General features: G+C 48.5%; 1 protein-coding gene across 1 annotated transcript; it reads right to left on the bottom strand.

Annotated features, from left to right (window-relative positions):
* Nucleotides 1-1,214: 1,214 nt before the first annotated feature.
* On the bottom strand, nt 1,215-9,007 carry LOC102683912 (dentin sialophosphoprotein). Its single transcript, XM_015340892.2, has 2 exons — nt 8,297-9,007; nt 1,215-4,895 (listed from the first exon to the last, which is right to left on the bottom strand). The coding sequence occupies exon 2, from the start codon at nt 4,708-4,710 to the stop codon at nt 1,990-1,992; it is 2,721 nt and encodes a 906-aa protein (XP_015196378.2). The 5' UTR covers nt 4,711-4,895; nt 8,297-9,007; the 3' UTR covers nt 1,215-1,989.
* Nucleotides 9,008-15,040: the final 6,033 nt, after the last annotated feature.

Here is a 15,040-nt window from a genome sequence, read left to right as displayed (position 1 = left end):
CTTTGCTTGGGTGAAGTAAGAGATTCTGTATAGGCTTCTGTTTAGATTCCGGACTTACCCTCTTGTGCATGTAGGACAATTTGTACAGGAATGTCCTTTAAAACTGCACACTCGATCTCGCTCTATCTGTGATGTTACCCATCGCCCTCAATCAAAGTAGTTCAGACTTCCGTTTGGTACCAGATTTGGTAATGAAGGTGATGAGTGTTAAACAGACATGCAGCTGTACTGTGTTTTGTTTTGGATCTTGTAAGAATCGTGTTCAAAATGAGCGATTTGCTTTCCTTCGTTCACCTGCAGTGCCCTTAACGGGGTCAGACCTGGCTGAAAGCAGAGGTGAGAGATTACACGTCGAATATCCTCGATCCAGGCAAGGAACATCCAGTGCGTTCTGGTTTCACTCTCATTTGCACAAACAATGCAAATCAGCCATTTCATGCAAACATCATTTTGCATGCCAGAACCATGCAACTAAATATGTTTTTGTACGCACCCAGTCAGCACCACGTAGTCCAGGCGTGTTGGAAGACCTGGCTGTAACGTGTTTAAAACCGCTCAGCTCGTGACTAGACGGTACACTGGCAGGTTCATTTAGAGCTGCTTGTGTTGATGTGTTCAGGTGGTCAAAGTGCAGCAGATACCCTGATCTGATTATGTTCTTAGCAAATTACATGGATGAAGGATTTTTCATTTTTAGTCTCATAAAAAGGCCAGTTAAAATGACATTAAAGGTATTTTGGGAAAGTGCAAACCACATTTTCATTTACAAAATGGTTTTCCTTGAATAGCTATGGTGTTTTCAAATTTTAACATGATTGTTAAGCCCATTATCCATCTTTTAAAACAAGTGAAATGAAGCTTTCATTCTCCAGCTGTGCTTCTGTTAATGATTGCTTGTTTATTGTAATGTACAGAATATTAAATATATGGATGTTCATGGGGAATATTGTGCACTCACGGGCTAAATTACTTTCTGTTGTGGCTGGAGATACAGTATGTGCTGGGGAGGCATGCAAAGGGAGTGTCTGTGCATGGTCTGTTCACACATGAATGCTGTCCCCTCTCTCGGGTAACATGTTGCTACAGTATGTCCTTCTGTTGCCTCTCTCCTTGACCGAGATGCTTGTCAATGAACCAGTCAGGATTTTAAGAGGAAAACGAAGCAAAATTCTGTTCCTGTTAACTGAACATTTCTCAGCAACAACTCGGCAACATTTTGTTTTTGAAATGATTTATTTTTTTGGACACAAATGCACAGTTGATGTGAATTTTCATATTGCTGCTCCAGAAATGCCTTGTGAGGCAGGTTGAGTCATAGATGCTCCTCGTCTTAACCATGTAAAGACTTGCGATGTACAGTAGGAGTGATGACTATGAAGTCTTTTATCTTAAATAATTAGAAACAATTTGCGTTGTCTTTGATATTAATGAACAAGGTTAATACTAAGTAATGCTTTTCTTTGCTTTTTCCGGTTCAAGACTTGGATACCGATTCTCATTATTGCTTGTGAAGATGTATTTACTTTCAGTATTGCATAATATCATTAAGAGAAACTCAATGCATATTACTGTATTCCTTATTGTTTCTGAAAATGCAAACGGCTTCTCTTCTGACTGTACGGACAACCAATTGCATTTAATGCCTACTTCATTGACCAGATCCTATTTTTTTCATTTATTATTAAAAAATAAAATGTCTTCCAAAATAAAATCTGAAAAGGATTATTTAGGATGGTTTAAAGTAAAGCATTACAATAATGACCATTAATTACAGTACAGTAGGAGCAGATGTAGTATAGTGATAAACCTATTATTACTTGTGCTGCTCCTGTTGTAGTAGTACTAATAATTACTCATATTGTCAACTAATACACTTTACACACATCACTCAAAAAAACACGAACGTCCACCTAGTTTTCTGAAGATTTTGAGTTGCCTTTTTCCTAAACGTAAGGATTAGGAGACAGAAGGGTTTGGGAGCAGTTCTGCTTAGCTGCAGTGCTGCTGATCCAGATCCTGGTAGCTGCAGCTGTCATTATTGCTGGGGGAGGGGCCTTTAAGCCCATTGTCCAGAAGGTCCTGCTCCTTGACGATCTGCTCGGTGGCCGCGCTCACCACGGTCTGGACGATGGCAGCTGCTGCTTCGTAAAACATCCTTTTCTGCTCCTCCTGTGGGTCAGTGACGTCAGGCTGGGTCACTCGGAGGCCAGGAAGTGGATTTCCATTGCGGTTGACCTCACCCCCGTGCTGCAGTGTGTCACGGGAGCCGGTATCTTGGTCGCCTGACAGCTTCTGGTCATTTAGACCCTCTGTGATCTGTGGCTCCTCAAGCACAGAGCGGGCTGGTTGAGGGCTCTCTGAAGAACAGCAGGCCCCTCCAGCTGTTTGCTCCTCTTCTGTGGTTTTTACAGAGTCCCCCTCCTCTGCAGGTGTCGTTTGTTCTGCTTCTGGACTGCTGGTTTGGACAGCTGGGCAAGCAGGAGAAGGGACTTGGCCTCCCAGCTTCATTTGTGTCTTTGCTGTGGTGTCATCTGAGCAAAGGCCCTCGTTCGAGCTGGCAGCAGTACGTGAAAATGTTTTGCTATCCTCAGATTCTCCTTGTGCTTGATGCGGTCCTCGGGGAACAGTTTTAGCTCTTTCCAGAGATTCCAGATCGTCGAGTCCACCCTCAGTGTCCGGTGCCCGGTCGAGTGTCGCATCGTCTGTGTCGTCCACAGAAAAATCGTCGGCCTTTTCTTCGGTTCTTTTACCTGCCTGATGAGAACTTCTCACTTCTGTCGTCTCAGTTGCCATGCCCCCCCTCTCACTTTCCTGTGAGCCATCTGGTAATGTGTCTTGCAGACTTTCACAAGCTTCCTTTTCTGAGCTGTTCTGAGCTGAAGCCAGTTTTAACACTTTAAGGCTTGCTGGGGTTTTGCTTTCAGAATTGTTTGTTCTCATTGACTCCTTAGATCCACTGTGTAAGGTTGGTTCTGTGGTGTTGGATTTTAGTTTTGGGTCTTGAGTGTGTGACCTGTCTGTATAGTCCTGTGCGTGCTCTTGAGTGGTGTCTTCTGCATCAGCAGCTGTCTTCTTGGTCACAACCTCTCCATGGCTATCTTCCCTGTCTGTGGAGACTGGATTTTCAGACGTGCTTCCACGTGGTGCCGATTCTACATCCTCTTCCTGATCAGTACTGCAGTGGGTAGGTTTCATGTCCACGTAACTTAGACTTAGAGAGCTGGCTTTGCTTGTGGTGCTTCGGTTTTGCATTCCTTGCTCATCTATAGCTTCTGCAGGTGTGAAGCTGATGCTCTTGTCCTGTTCTCCTTTCGGACTCCCCGGAGTGTCCCCTAGATCCATGCTTTTGCTCTTCCCTTTGCGGAGTATGAATTTTTTCAAGGACGCAGCTCTAGAGGCAGCGGCCCTTTTTGAAGGCTGCCTTTCTGACCTGTTCAGATCTTGGCCAACCCGCTCATCTGTTGCAGGAGTCACTGCATCTCCTTCCTCATTTGTGGCATCTTGGGCTCTCTTTGATTTCAGGATCACTAGTTTTTTAAATGATACCCAGGCTTCATGGGCTTGCTGGTCTATTGATTTCGTGTGGCTGTGTGTGCCTGTCCCCTTCTCTTCCGCTTGGTCCGGATCATTTTCCTCAGGGCATATTTCTTCCCCCATAGTTTTTAAAGCCCTGGGGTCACCAGATGTTGCCGGTTCGCTTTGACAGGCCTCTGTATGACCTTCTGCTGCGTCTTTGCTGAGCACATTTTGGTTGTGGCTGCTGAAGAAAGACTGATCTTTCTTGAGCCCTTGGAACGTCCATGATCTCTTCATCCTCCGTCTCTTCTGCACTGCAAGGTCTGACCTGTCTTGTGTTTCTGATACATCCGAGGTTTTTGCATCAGGGTCCTGCTCTGCTCCACTGTCTGTGGCCCTTTTGAGAGTTTTCGGAACCATCAGCTTCTTGAAGGAGTGCCATCGTCTCATGTGCCCAGTTCCGTGTGGAACTGCCTTGGGCGTTTCCCCTTCTGCGTGTGGTCCAGCGGCCCGGTCTGTGCAGGCAGCAGAGACTTCCGAGTCCACCAGCCGGTCTAGAGACCTTGACCGCGTCTTGTCAGAATCTTCCTGGGCTCCAGCACCACCATCCTTGGCAACTGCTTGATCCCTCTTGTCTGTGCTTTTGTGCGATAACATTTTGGAGACGGGTCTCCGGATGAAATCTCGGACACCGGATCTCTCCATCTTCTTCGGCTTGGCATCTTCCTCTGGGCTCAACGGCTTGGGCTCCACAGAAGCCTCCTCTGCCTCTTGCCTCTTGGTGTGCTTGTCCTCTGCCTCTTGAATCGAGCTGTCAAACTCGCTGGGACCCGGTGCTGCAGGGCCTGGGGACAGCAGGCACTCCTCCGCTGCTGCGCGCTGGCACTGAGCTGCAGGCCTTCCCGCCTCCTGCTCGCGGTCCAGGTCCCCTCCGCCTGCCTCCCCGGCCCCCACGGGATTGTCCCTCTTCTTCCTGCCACTCATCACTTTGCCCAGCCCCCTGCTCTTCCACAGCGAGCCGAAGAGCCTTTCGGTCCCGGATGAAGACGGCTGTGCTTTCCCACTGTCCCGTGGCAGCTCTGAGCACTGCTGCACCTCCGTCTGTCCTGAGCCGGGTTCGGAGCTCCTCGTCTCCGCCGGGGGGAGCTCAGTGCCTTCCCCCGCAGCCCGACTGTCCCTCCTAGCTGCTGCCATGCTTTTCGTCCTCGAACTTTGAAAAGCCTCTTGCCTGGTGTTTTTTTTTTCCTTCCCTGATCAACTTAAAATCAGTTTATTAATCATGAGCCGGCGGCACCGTTGTATCCCTCCAGTTCCCCTTCAGAGAGCAGAGAAGTCGGATGGGTTGAATCCCCCTCTCCATTCAGGCGCTTGTTCCCAATCTGGAGGAAGAAGGAAACAGCACTCAGCACAGTAAATCAGTCTGCCACGAGCCCGGCGGTGCAGTGTGGAGAGAGTGTCTGAGAGATATACAGTCATGTTTCAATGCTGCTGGCATTTGTCATTTACACAGCAAAACAGTTGGAAGTCTAAATGCTTAGAGATCAATATCAGCTTTAAGGGATTAACAATGTCACATCAGCTGATCTTCAGCATTTCATAACGTAACTCTTAGAATTCTGCAGTGCCGTGTAGTGCATGTTGAAGGAATCAGTGCGCTGTGATGAAACAAGTATTCTCTTCATAAAAGATGAAAAACGAATGACAGGTTAGAACATAACAGAGAATAATGAGCTCATAAATCAACCTTATTATGCACGTGTAATTATGTGCACATCTGTACATTTCTTTTTAATATGTCTCCCCATTTCGTGACATTTTTCATCCTGAAAACAGCTCGTGCGCGTGTGGAATCTGTGAGGAGATGGTTGCTATCAAACATGTCTGTATCTCTGAAGAGTCTTGGTGTAAAGCATGACACCCCCATCTCCATGCTGCGCTGAAAAGGCTGCCATGGAGCACAGCTCTTGTGTGATTTCCTGAGCAAACAGCACTGTTCCATTGCGTTTATCTGGGCTTTGTGGAAACAGCAAATCACAAAGCTGGCTTGCGCAGGACCGCCTAGGAGACAGTGAACTGCAATACGTTTGTTGATGGAACGCAAAAAAGGAGACATAGGAGGGTTTATGTAGCTCAGGATAAAAAGCAAATGGGAGGCAGAAATAGACTGGTTGCCAGGGAAAAAGACCATTCCCTGGGAAGGTCTGAAGCCCTTGGCCTGGAGGCTTCTGACTCAAAACCCAGGGGTCTATGGATTTGGAAATCTAAGGTCAAGGCCAATTCAAAATCAGCCACTAAAACAGATTTCACCCCCTGCAGCAGTCTAACGTGGCTTCACGAGTTCCTGGGGTCCAGTATTTTTTTTTTTAATGCACGCAGCTTCAATCATTTGTGAGCTGCAGCTTTTTGGATTCGAAGCGGCTGCCAGAGACTGATCCCGGGTGTGGGGGTGTGGTAGCGCTCGTACATCCCCGACAGCTGCGCTGATTGCGGTTTAATGAGCCACTAGCCGTCTGAACTGGACGCTTTCAGGCTGAATTTTTTTTAAAAAAAACATGTAGAACGAAGCTTTCATTTGCTGGATTTTGAGGGGGGGGGCTGGTCTTCTTTCCATTGTGACGTGGAGCACAGGGCCCGCGCGGAGACGGGTCGGTAATTGAAATCGCTCTCTGGTCCCGAACGCCTGCTGCCAGCGCGCGGGGCGCGGGGCACGGGGCAGGCAGGTGGACCCACTGGCATTTTACAACGGTTTCCAGTAGCATTTAATTCTCCTCTGCTGCAGCCACACCTCTCAGTACCTGCAAAATAAACCTATCCCACCGCACGGCGGTGCATTGATGTCTACAGGGAGAACAAGTCATTCTCTTCTCCCGTTTGCACAGCAAATTAAAGTAAATATGTCTCGCAGATAAATGTGCCCCTGGATGTCCATTAACGTTGCATATTACAATGCAATAAAGACATCTGCTGTTCCAGCAGCTTCATCTGGGCAACAGCCTTGAAGAAAATTGTTAAATTGTGTTCATGCGGCGACTGCGCTGCTTTGTTGTGATAACAACAACAGCATTTTGTTTGTTTTTTTTTTCAATCAAGGGTGTGTTTGTAACGCAATATTTAGCTTTGAATCTCAGTGCGCAAATGAAACGTCATGGGCATTTTTGTACTGAAACATTAATTGGAACATCAAACTTAATTTCATTGACATTGTGTATCGGAGACTATACCACAGGGAAGACAAGTTGAAAAGGTCTCCTCTAGGAGATTTTACCAGTTCATAACGATACTTTAAAATTAGCTTTAAATGAATGACAAAATCTATATATAATGTTCCTATACAGGCCCTTACATTGAAGCGGGCGTAAAAGCATTCTCTGTTCAAATTCACAATTTGGGGGGTTGTAATACGTTAGAATTACAATACAATTACGATAAAAAAACGTTTTCTGAAATCAAAGCTATAACTAGGAACATAGATGTAAATCGTCCCACACTCCTTTTTGGTTTCGCCCCCAAGGGTGCCCGGGAGGCAGACATCGGCGATCAAGCTGCGCCTGGAAATCGTTCGGCCGTGCTAAGAGCCGCTCTTTTTCGGGGGTCTCGCACAACGACACGAGGGAGAGGAATGATGGCGGTCGCAGAAGCCCGTGAGACAAAAGGAAGCTTATTTCAGCAAAGCAACAGACTGTCTGCAGGCTGAGACGGCAGGGTCACAGCTGCCAGGTTTGCGCGACCCCTTGTCCCGCCCGCCGCGCTGTTTTCATCGGTACAACGCCGGGTCTCTGGGAGCTCTTTCGCCCCAGAAGCATCAAGATGAGAGCACCTCGAGACAACAAAAAAAATCGCGAGTCTGCTTTTGTCGAAAGGCTGCGTCTTGAGTGACAGATGGTTTAATTAGCTCAATTTAATATCGGGCGCGCGGATCCCATGCATTTCCAGTGCAGGGTAATTCGTGTCAGAGCGAAGTTGACCCAAGCTTAATTTACACCTGGCTAATTTTAATTAGTGCATTTGAGAGTGGGCAGACCTGCAATTAACCTGCAGCTCAGTATGTGCTCTCTCGCATCTCGGCAGGCAAGAGGCAACAAGACCCTCACTCCTACCAGCGCTGGCCGTGTTGAGATACCTCAGCTATACCCTGCGAGACGCCGTGTGTCCGCTGGGTCACAATGAAGGAATTAAAACCTGCAGCAAATATCTCCAGTATCACTCAGAAGCCTGTTCAGTCCGTTCTGGTCTGCACCCGACTGACACTTCAGAAATCAAGCAACACCCTCCTGCAATCCACAGGACGCCCATTAAACACACGGGTAATTTATCGTTTTATAAATTCCGCATCATTATCCACTCACATCCTCAGGTAATTCTAAGGTCTATCGTCCAAGGAAAGTCTGTATCCATATATTTATACTGTATACTGTATACTCATACCTGTACACATCTACTTGAAAATAAACGAATACAAATAAATTAAAATATGTTTCTAGTCATGATCAAGCACAGGCAGAAAGCAGAGTAAGGAATATCTATACAGAAACAGCATTGTTCTTGAAACACTGGGTTTGAACCCCGTCTGCGTAATTCCGGCTCTTCAACTCCTTTAAGTCTGTTTTTCGATTGCTAAAGAAATTGGGGAACAGCGCAAACGCGCTGGGAACAAGGAGCACGCAGCCTCACAAGGGGGCCAAAACAGTTGTCTTGCGATTGCACAGCATTAAAAGAGCAATACGAACACAGCTGCTAATCCCAATCCATCCCAGTAATCGAATAAGAAGCATGCACTCACTTCTGTCTGCGGAGCGAGTCCCTCCCGAAGCCTGCTGCGCTGGGGATGGTGCGCGTCTTCGCCCTGAACGGAAGGAGGAGCCGCTTCGCCGCGCCTGGCCGCTGTGCCACTTCAGGACAGAGAGTTTTTGCTCGGAGAGCCGGGGGGGGGGGGCTCCGCACGTGCGGGGGGTCCGTCTCTCCCGGTTGCCCCTAGCAACCAGCCCCGGCAGCCGGGGCCCCGCGAGCGAGCTCGGGGCGGCTGGGCTGGGGTGGTCCTCCCTCGCGAGCTCTCATCTGCGCTCGGAGCTGGGAGCCGCGGCGTCCTGCCTCCGCGCAAGAGCCCGACCAGCCTCCCGCTGCTCCATCCAGGCGGGTTGTTGTTCCAGTCTAGCTACGTGCACCCCGCTCGTCTGCCGCCCATGTGACATCTGCCAGCGCTCTGGGGACAGGCAGCACGGTTTTCATTCCGGCGAAGAGGAATTAGTCGCCCCACAACACACATGACATCACACGCAGAGGCTTCGAAACCTAGAGACTGAGCTTCGTGCTTCGTGTTTTTTCAAGTTCTGTTTACGAAAGTATATAAACCTCTTCACGTTAATACACTCTTCTCAGGTGATTTATTTTTTTAATCTCAAAACGATTTTTTAAAATCCTTAAAAATGAAAAACTAGGGTAGTTTCCATTAGTTTGTCCTAGGAGAGCAAAACTGATTTCTCCCACATCTCCAATCCTTAGAACCTCATTTCTGTTCCACAAATCTGTGACCCCTTTGCAAAGCTATTAAATTATTTCAACAAAACAGAGGCCCTTACCTCATTGTGCTGCGTTACCTTTTAATCGCTGCTACATTATCATCTTTAATTTGTCACATTTTAATGAAGAACACTCTGCAAAAAGAATGTGTTTTCTCTACAAATGTTTTACTGAAAGCATGATTTCAGTACCATGCCACTTTGTTATTTATATTACTACTTTTGAAGCTGTTGCATTTAATTGCCAGTAGCATTAGGTTCTGTGCTGTGATCAGACTTTCTCTTTCAAACAGTTTCCCTGACGCGATGCTGCAGGTATTGGTTTTATGTGTATAAACATCTACTTTGCAAACCAAGAGAACTATGTGAGAGTTGACATGCTGCAGAGGTCCCGGTGTCTACAACAAAAATCATGATAAAAACTTGTCTTGGCAGAAATGATAAACCCGTCTTCTGTAGCTCGGGGGCCAATGACAGAGAAAGAGGAAAAGATGCAGCAAGTGATGAAAAAAATCAAATTTACTCTGTCAGTTCCTCTTTGCTTAGTTTTTTCAATATCAGGGCACATTTTGCCTTGTGGACAAAATAAATTGTGCGGCGCGTTTGAAAGTATTGCTTTTGTGATTAATATTTCATCAGTGTATCCAGGAATCCGTCCACATTGTTCTTGGGCTCAAGGACAGCAGACAGGGGCTTGTGCAGGGGCACATGTGAAGCCTGTCAGCGTGCCCACTTGTGCCCACCAGTGTGGGCTTGGGGGCCTGGGAGGCTCGGCCCACTCCTATCCCCCTCCAGTTACTCCCCCCAGCTCCTAAATAAAATTCACATGAAGCCTCTGCTTTTAAAGCATACCCCCTGGGCTGCTAACGGGGGGTACTTTCAGAACTCCACTGCTGCCCAGCGCTCGTGACGAGTGTCCTTGGTTTGTGCCCTGTGCGGTGGGGTGGGCGCATCTCCGTGATTAAATCACGGGGATTAAACTTGATTTCGTCTTCTTCCAGCGGTGCACTTTATACATTGTTTCATTACAGCAACCTTAGCCCAAGAGCCTTTTGACCGAGTCTTTTTACGTTTCTGCTTCTTCTCTTTCGTTCTGGGTTGATGCACACGTGCAGAACGAAACTCTTCGCAGACGTGCCCAGGCTGCTCCTTACTGAGTTTACCTTGGTGTACCCCGCTAGAAGCACAGCCAGCCTGCAGCGAGACACAGATAAGGAGGCAGACTGGCAGTGGGCGATATCACTGCGGTACGGCTGCAGAGAGAGGGTGCCAGGATGCCACACACTCTTACCAGGGTCAGCAGGGTCCGCAGCCTCACCCTCCAAAAGGAAAGCCAATGCTCTGTTACCTCCCCACGCCCTGCCACAGCTGTATGCCTTGTGACGTGCAGGGGCTGCCTGCGTCTGACAAGGGTCCCTCTGAGGGCCACTCGCCACTCCGGGGGCGCAGGCTGCCCCCCCCCGCTGCTCGTCTCCCTCCCTGCGCAGACGGCTGGGCTGTGTGTCACCTCTCGTCCGCGAGGCACAGGAGCTCGGACACGGAGCGCAGCCGCCGACAGGAGACTGCAGCCACGGCTCGGCGGCCCCCTCAGTAAGACCTCTTTGTGCTGCGGTGAGGGGCGGCTTCGACATCTGGGTGGCAGCAGTTTGTGTTTGCAATGCAGTGTGGGATTTACTGAACAGACGCATTTACCTCCGATTTCACACCCCTGTTGAAGTACATCAGCCTCCTTCTCCCCATCTTCTCCGGCACAGACCCGTTGTAACGAGCCTTCATCTTCATCGCCTGTTGGCAGGCGCCTGCCTGCCCAAAGCGGGGGCCGCGTGACTCAGTCTCGCTGTCCTCTGGGGTGTGCGTGATCCAGAGGGGTGACACACAGCCCAGCCGGCCCCCCAGGCTGTCGGACAGCACTCGGACAGCAATAACATGTAGGAAGCTCCCTCTCCCTGCGCACCTGCCATGAATGGGAGGAGGATTTCTAAGGGGGGGCGCAGGTCTCTCAGCCCTGCGCCCTGCTGCCTGGCTTGCAGGGTGGTCCGGGCCTTGGGCTGCCCTGAGGAATTTCCGCAGCTTCGCGCTGCGACAGGCGCCAGCAGGGCCGGCATCGGGGTCGTGAAGCCCTGACCAACGTCCCTCATCACAGCACGGAGGAACCCCAGGAGACACACCAAGCACTAGTGTTCATGCAGATTCACTCGGAATGACAACACCCAGGAATAAAGCATCGTGGAAGGATGGGGGAGTGACATTGTGGCTGAACCCGCTTGGCGGAGGGCCGACCTCCTGCCCAGAGGACCCCCCGCAGAGAGAGGAGTGACCGAGGGGCAGCAGCAGAGGGGGAGATGGGGTGGAGGAGGGATGTGTGAGGGAGAGAAGGGGATCATGCAGGTATTTACAGTGTTTTAGGAGAGGCAGTGACATCAGGAGTGATACTAATTAACGACAGTCGAGTCTGATTGAACTTGGTTGTCGTTATCCCTCCTGAACCTTTGTTACAGACTCCTTAAAGCTTCAGGGATTCTTCAAGCTCAATCAGGAGTGGAGTGAGGAACTGAAAGAGAAGGTGAGGGAAGGCGAGGCAAATTTATTTCTACAGCACATTTCCGTACACACAGGTAGTTCAAAGTGCTTTATACGAATACAAACCATAAAACAGAAAATTAAATAAATATCATAAAAGAAATAATGAAAAAACACAATAAAACTAAGATTTAGATTTAAAAATGGCGAAGGTTGGGGCATATCTAAGATCCTTCGGGAGCTGGTTCCAGCTGTGAGCAGCGTAATGGCGAAATGCCATTTCACCGTGTTTAGTTTCAATTCTTTTAACTTAAATTAAATAAAAAACATTCTTAACATATAAATCCAAACTGTATTAGTACTCCATAGGTAGTACATCATATATAATTAAAAAATTAATAGTCGCCTTAAGATCAAATTCCTGAATACATGCAATTATTTTCTCTGCCACCAGGGGATACAGCAGATGAACCTTGCTTTGCTAATGAGGCAGGAGCTGTAACAGATGCAAACTCCACCAAATGACACCCCAACAAATAGCAAGCTCTTCTGCTGCTTATAAGCTTGAAAACAGCTTTTGGAAGGGCCAGAGGCTGGATCTTCTCCTTTTTATGTCAGGGACGTAGATAACTTACATAACGCCCCAGAGCACTGCAATACATTGAAGAATAATAGTATGACGTTGAACAGGCAAATGCCAATGTCTCAAAAAGAAGATGCAAATAAATACCATCTTGTACCTACAGTACACCACAATATGGATATTTGTATAAGTTGCAATGCAGGGGTCTACTGTTTAATAATTTGATATTGAGAATGTGTGTTTGTTATGTGTGCATTGCACAGTGAACATAACTCAAGGGAGCACACATCATACAAGTGCATGGCAGGCTTGTGTGTGGTGTATGGCCTGATGCAGGAGAGTGAAGTTGATCCCATGGTCATGAATGTGCAGTGAGAAAACTGCGTGGTTCCACTGTTCTGGGCCTTTCAAATGCTCACACTCAAATGGCAGAGCTCTGTCTATATATTTTCAGATATGCCTATTAGCATTTAGACTGAAATCAAGGGCTTGATGTGCTGAAACTCGTCCTCTCTGAGTTCATTTAGGTAATGACACTTTCCATGGGACATTAATCTGCATAATTAGATTTACAGCCACACTGCACAGAGAAGATCTTTTTATTGTGTGTGCCGAGGAGACGAGCGAGAGAGAACCGAGAGATCATTTCTGTATTTCTTTTCCTCTCACCCTTTAGGTGCTAAAGCTAATCTTGCTCGCGATATTACACTGGCTAGCGAAGTAGAAACTCCCTGTCGCGTGGAGCAGAACATACCCTCTGATTCGCAGCTGTGCAAGAGAGTTCTGCAGTCTTAATGGACCCCCAGCCCAGGGGCCACGTCCACTCACCCACCCAAAGGTATTTTATAGCCTTTCGCCTATACTCCACTGCCAAGCTACGTTCATATTTCAGTTTGGAAAGAATCAGCATTGATGAGTGCATTTCAAACCGCAACGAAAGTTAAATGCACACAGTAACTTGCAGCATCTCCAGTTTACATCACAAAAATATCCTGGATACACACTGCCATGTTCTGCGCTTCAGAACGAGGCAACAAAACTTCCAGTGGCGTGAAGTGGCCACATCCTAAACAAGCAGGCCTGTGAATACAGCTCTTTTAATCCCATAGAAATATTACTCTCGACTTCGAGAGTTTTGGCAATAAATACCTCCTCATGCGGATCACAACGGAAACTTTCTGTGGCTCAATGTCTGCTCGTCCATCACAGTACATTAGTCATTACAGTGACTAGTGAGCAGGAAGGGTCATTTCACATCGCAATTCGTGGGAACTAGAATATGAGTTTGCAACAACATGGCGACTTACAGTACTTTCACAAAGCTCACGATTGTGAATTTATTATGTGGCTGATATTCAATAAACATTGTGGGAAACTGGGACTGCAGTTCCTCTTTAACACAGCAGGTGCCTCAGAGTCGGATGGGTCCAGCTGGTGATGAAATAATTAAGATAATTACGAAAGAGGTCGTCATGATTGTCACGATTCTAATCCCTCTCCCTGAAGGGGGGCTCCGGCTCTTTCGCATTTGACCTGATCTCCTGCACCTGCCTCCTGTTCCAGCCTCCCCTTTAAAAGCCAGACGCTCCCACTGTTCCGGGCTCAGCTTTGGAAGATGGATGCCACAAGGCTTGCCTGTTTTCCGGGTTGTCCGAAGGCAGGCCTTTTCCCCGGCGTCCTGACCAGCTGGGTCCGGGGCTGGGAGCGCCTTCGCCAGATCCCGCTCCGGCTTTTAACTCCGTTTGTCATGGATGGACCACCCAGCTCTGGACATTTGCCTCCCCACGGATTTCCCTACGAACACCCTTTGGACTGTTTGCCTGGACCACGCCCCCCTGAGCACCGAGCGCCTTCGTCACGCCCCCCTGTTCGTCTACCAGCCCAGTTCCTCGTCTCCCCCCCGTGTCTGCTCACTCCCCTCCGGATTGGACTGTCTGCACAGGGTCCTGAAAGACGCTCCGTGACAATTACGCTCCAGGACCGGGCTTGGAGACCCCAGCTGCGGACTCCTCACAGGTCCCAAACGGATGTGGGTGTAATAAAAGCAGGCCTTAATACTTTCTTCTTAATAACACTGGGAGTTAATAACAGGCAGGCTTACAGTGAATTTTCTGTTGCAGTCCCTGGTGATGCTGCTGTGAGGTATGCGATACCTTCAGTGATTTGGCTTGCAGTGTTTAAACTCAGGAAGGTAGCAACCCGTCAGTCCTGATCAACGTGATTGATTTGGAGCCGCAGGGAGAGAATCTGGTCCCTGTGCTTCACAGTCCATCTAACAGGCCTCATTAGCTCCAGAATGCTATCAGCCTCTCCGGCGTGCAGGACGGGCAGGGGAGACACGCTGCAGACACTCGGGGGATTCTTTCATTTACACCACATTTCTCTTCAGGGAATTGGACGCAGCAGATAAATTTGACCAAGAAGCGGAGTTGAATATTAATTTACTATTCTGTGTATGCAGTCTTGGGCAGACGCCAAGACAGGTGTTTCTGTGGGGTTCTCTTGCGCTCGTAACATGTATTCAGGAATCCTTTTTCTCCGCCTCAGAATACAGCCATCGAAGGAGGTAGTCAGAGGTCAGTGCTCCACCAGGATACAGCACTGTCAGAAAGCCTACCTGCGCCGGGTGTAATGGATCCCAGACTGCGGAGAGCAGCCTCTCGAGATGAGCTGCCTTCATAAAAGAGCCTCACGCCGAGCTGTAGATTTGAATGTCGAGCCGCTGAGTTAAAGAGCAAGCTAACAAGAGGTGGGTTAGGCACCCGGCTGCGAAAGTTTGGTGCGAGCCCCAGGTCTGCCCGCCGCGTCCCTCGTCAGGCTGGTGGCCACACATCGTTTTCGCATTAAACTCTCTCCACTCCCATTTCTGCGCTCTTATATTCCAGTGTCCTCCGCTGCCGAGCGC

The sequence above is a fragment of the Lepisosteus oculatus genome, chromosome 3 (assembly GCF_040954835.1).
Source record: "Lepisosteus oculatus isolate fLepOcu1 chromosome 3, fLepOcu1.hap2, whole genome shotgun sequence".
Taxonomy (NCBI): domain Eukaryota; kingdom Metazoa; phylum Chordata; class Actinopteri; order Semionotiformes; family Lepisosteidae; genus Lepisosteus; species Lepisosteus oculatus.
The sequence above is the reverse complement of the archived record's forward strand: the minus strand, read 5'-3'. Positions and strand labels throughout refer to the sequence as shown.

Excerpts from the sequence above, each read along its gene's own strand:
- LOC102683912 (XM_015340892.2), bottom strand. The coding sequence starts at position 4,710 with ATGGCAGCAGCTAGGAGGGACAGTCGGGCTGCGGGGGAAGGCACTGAG.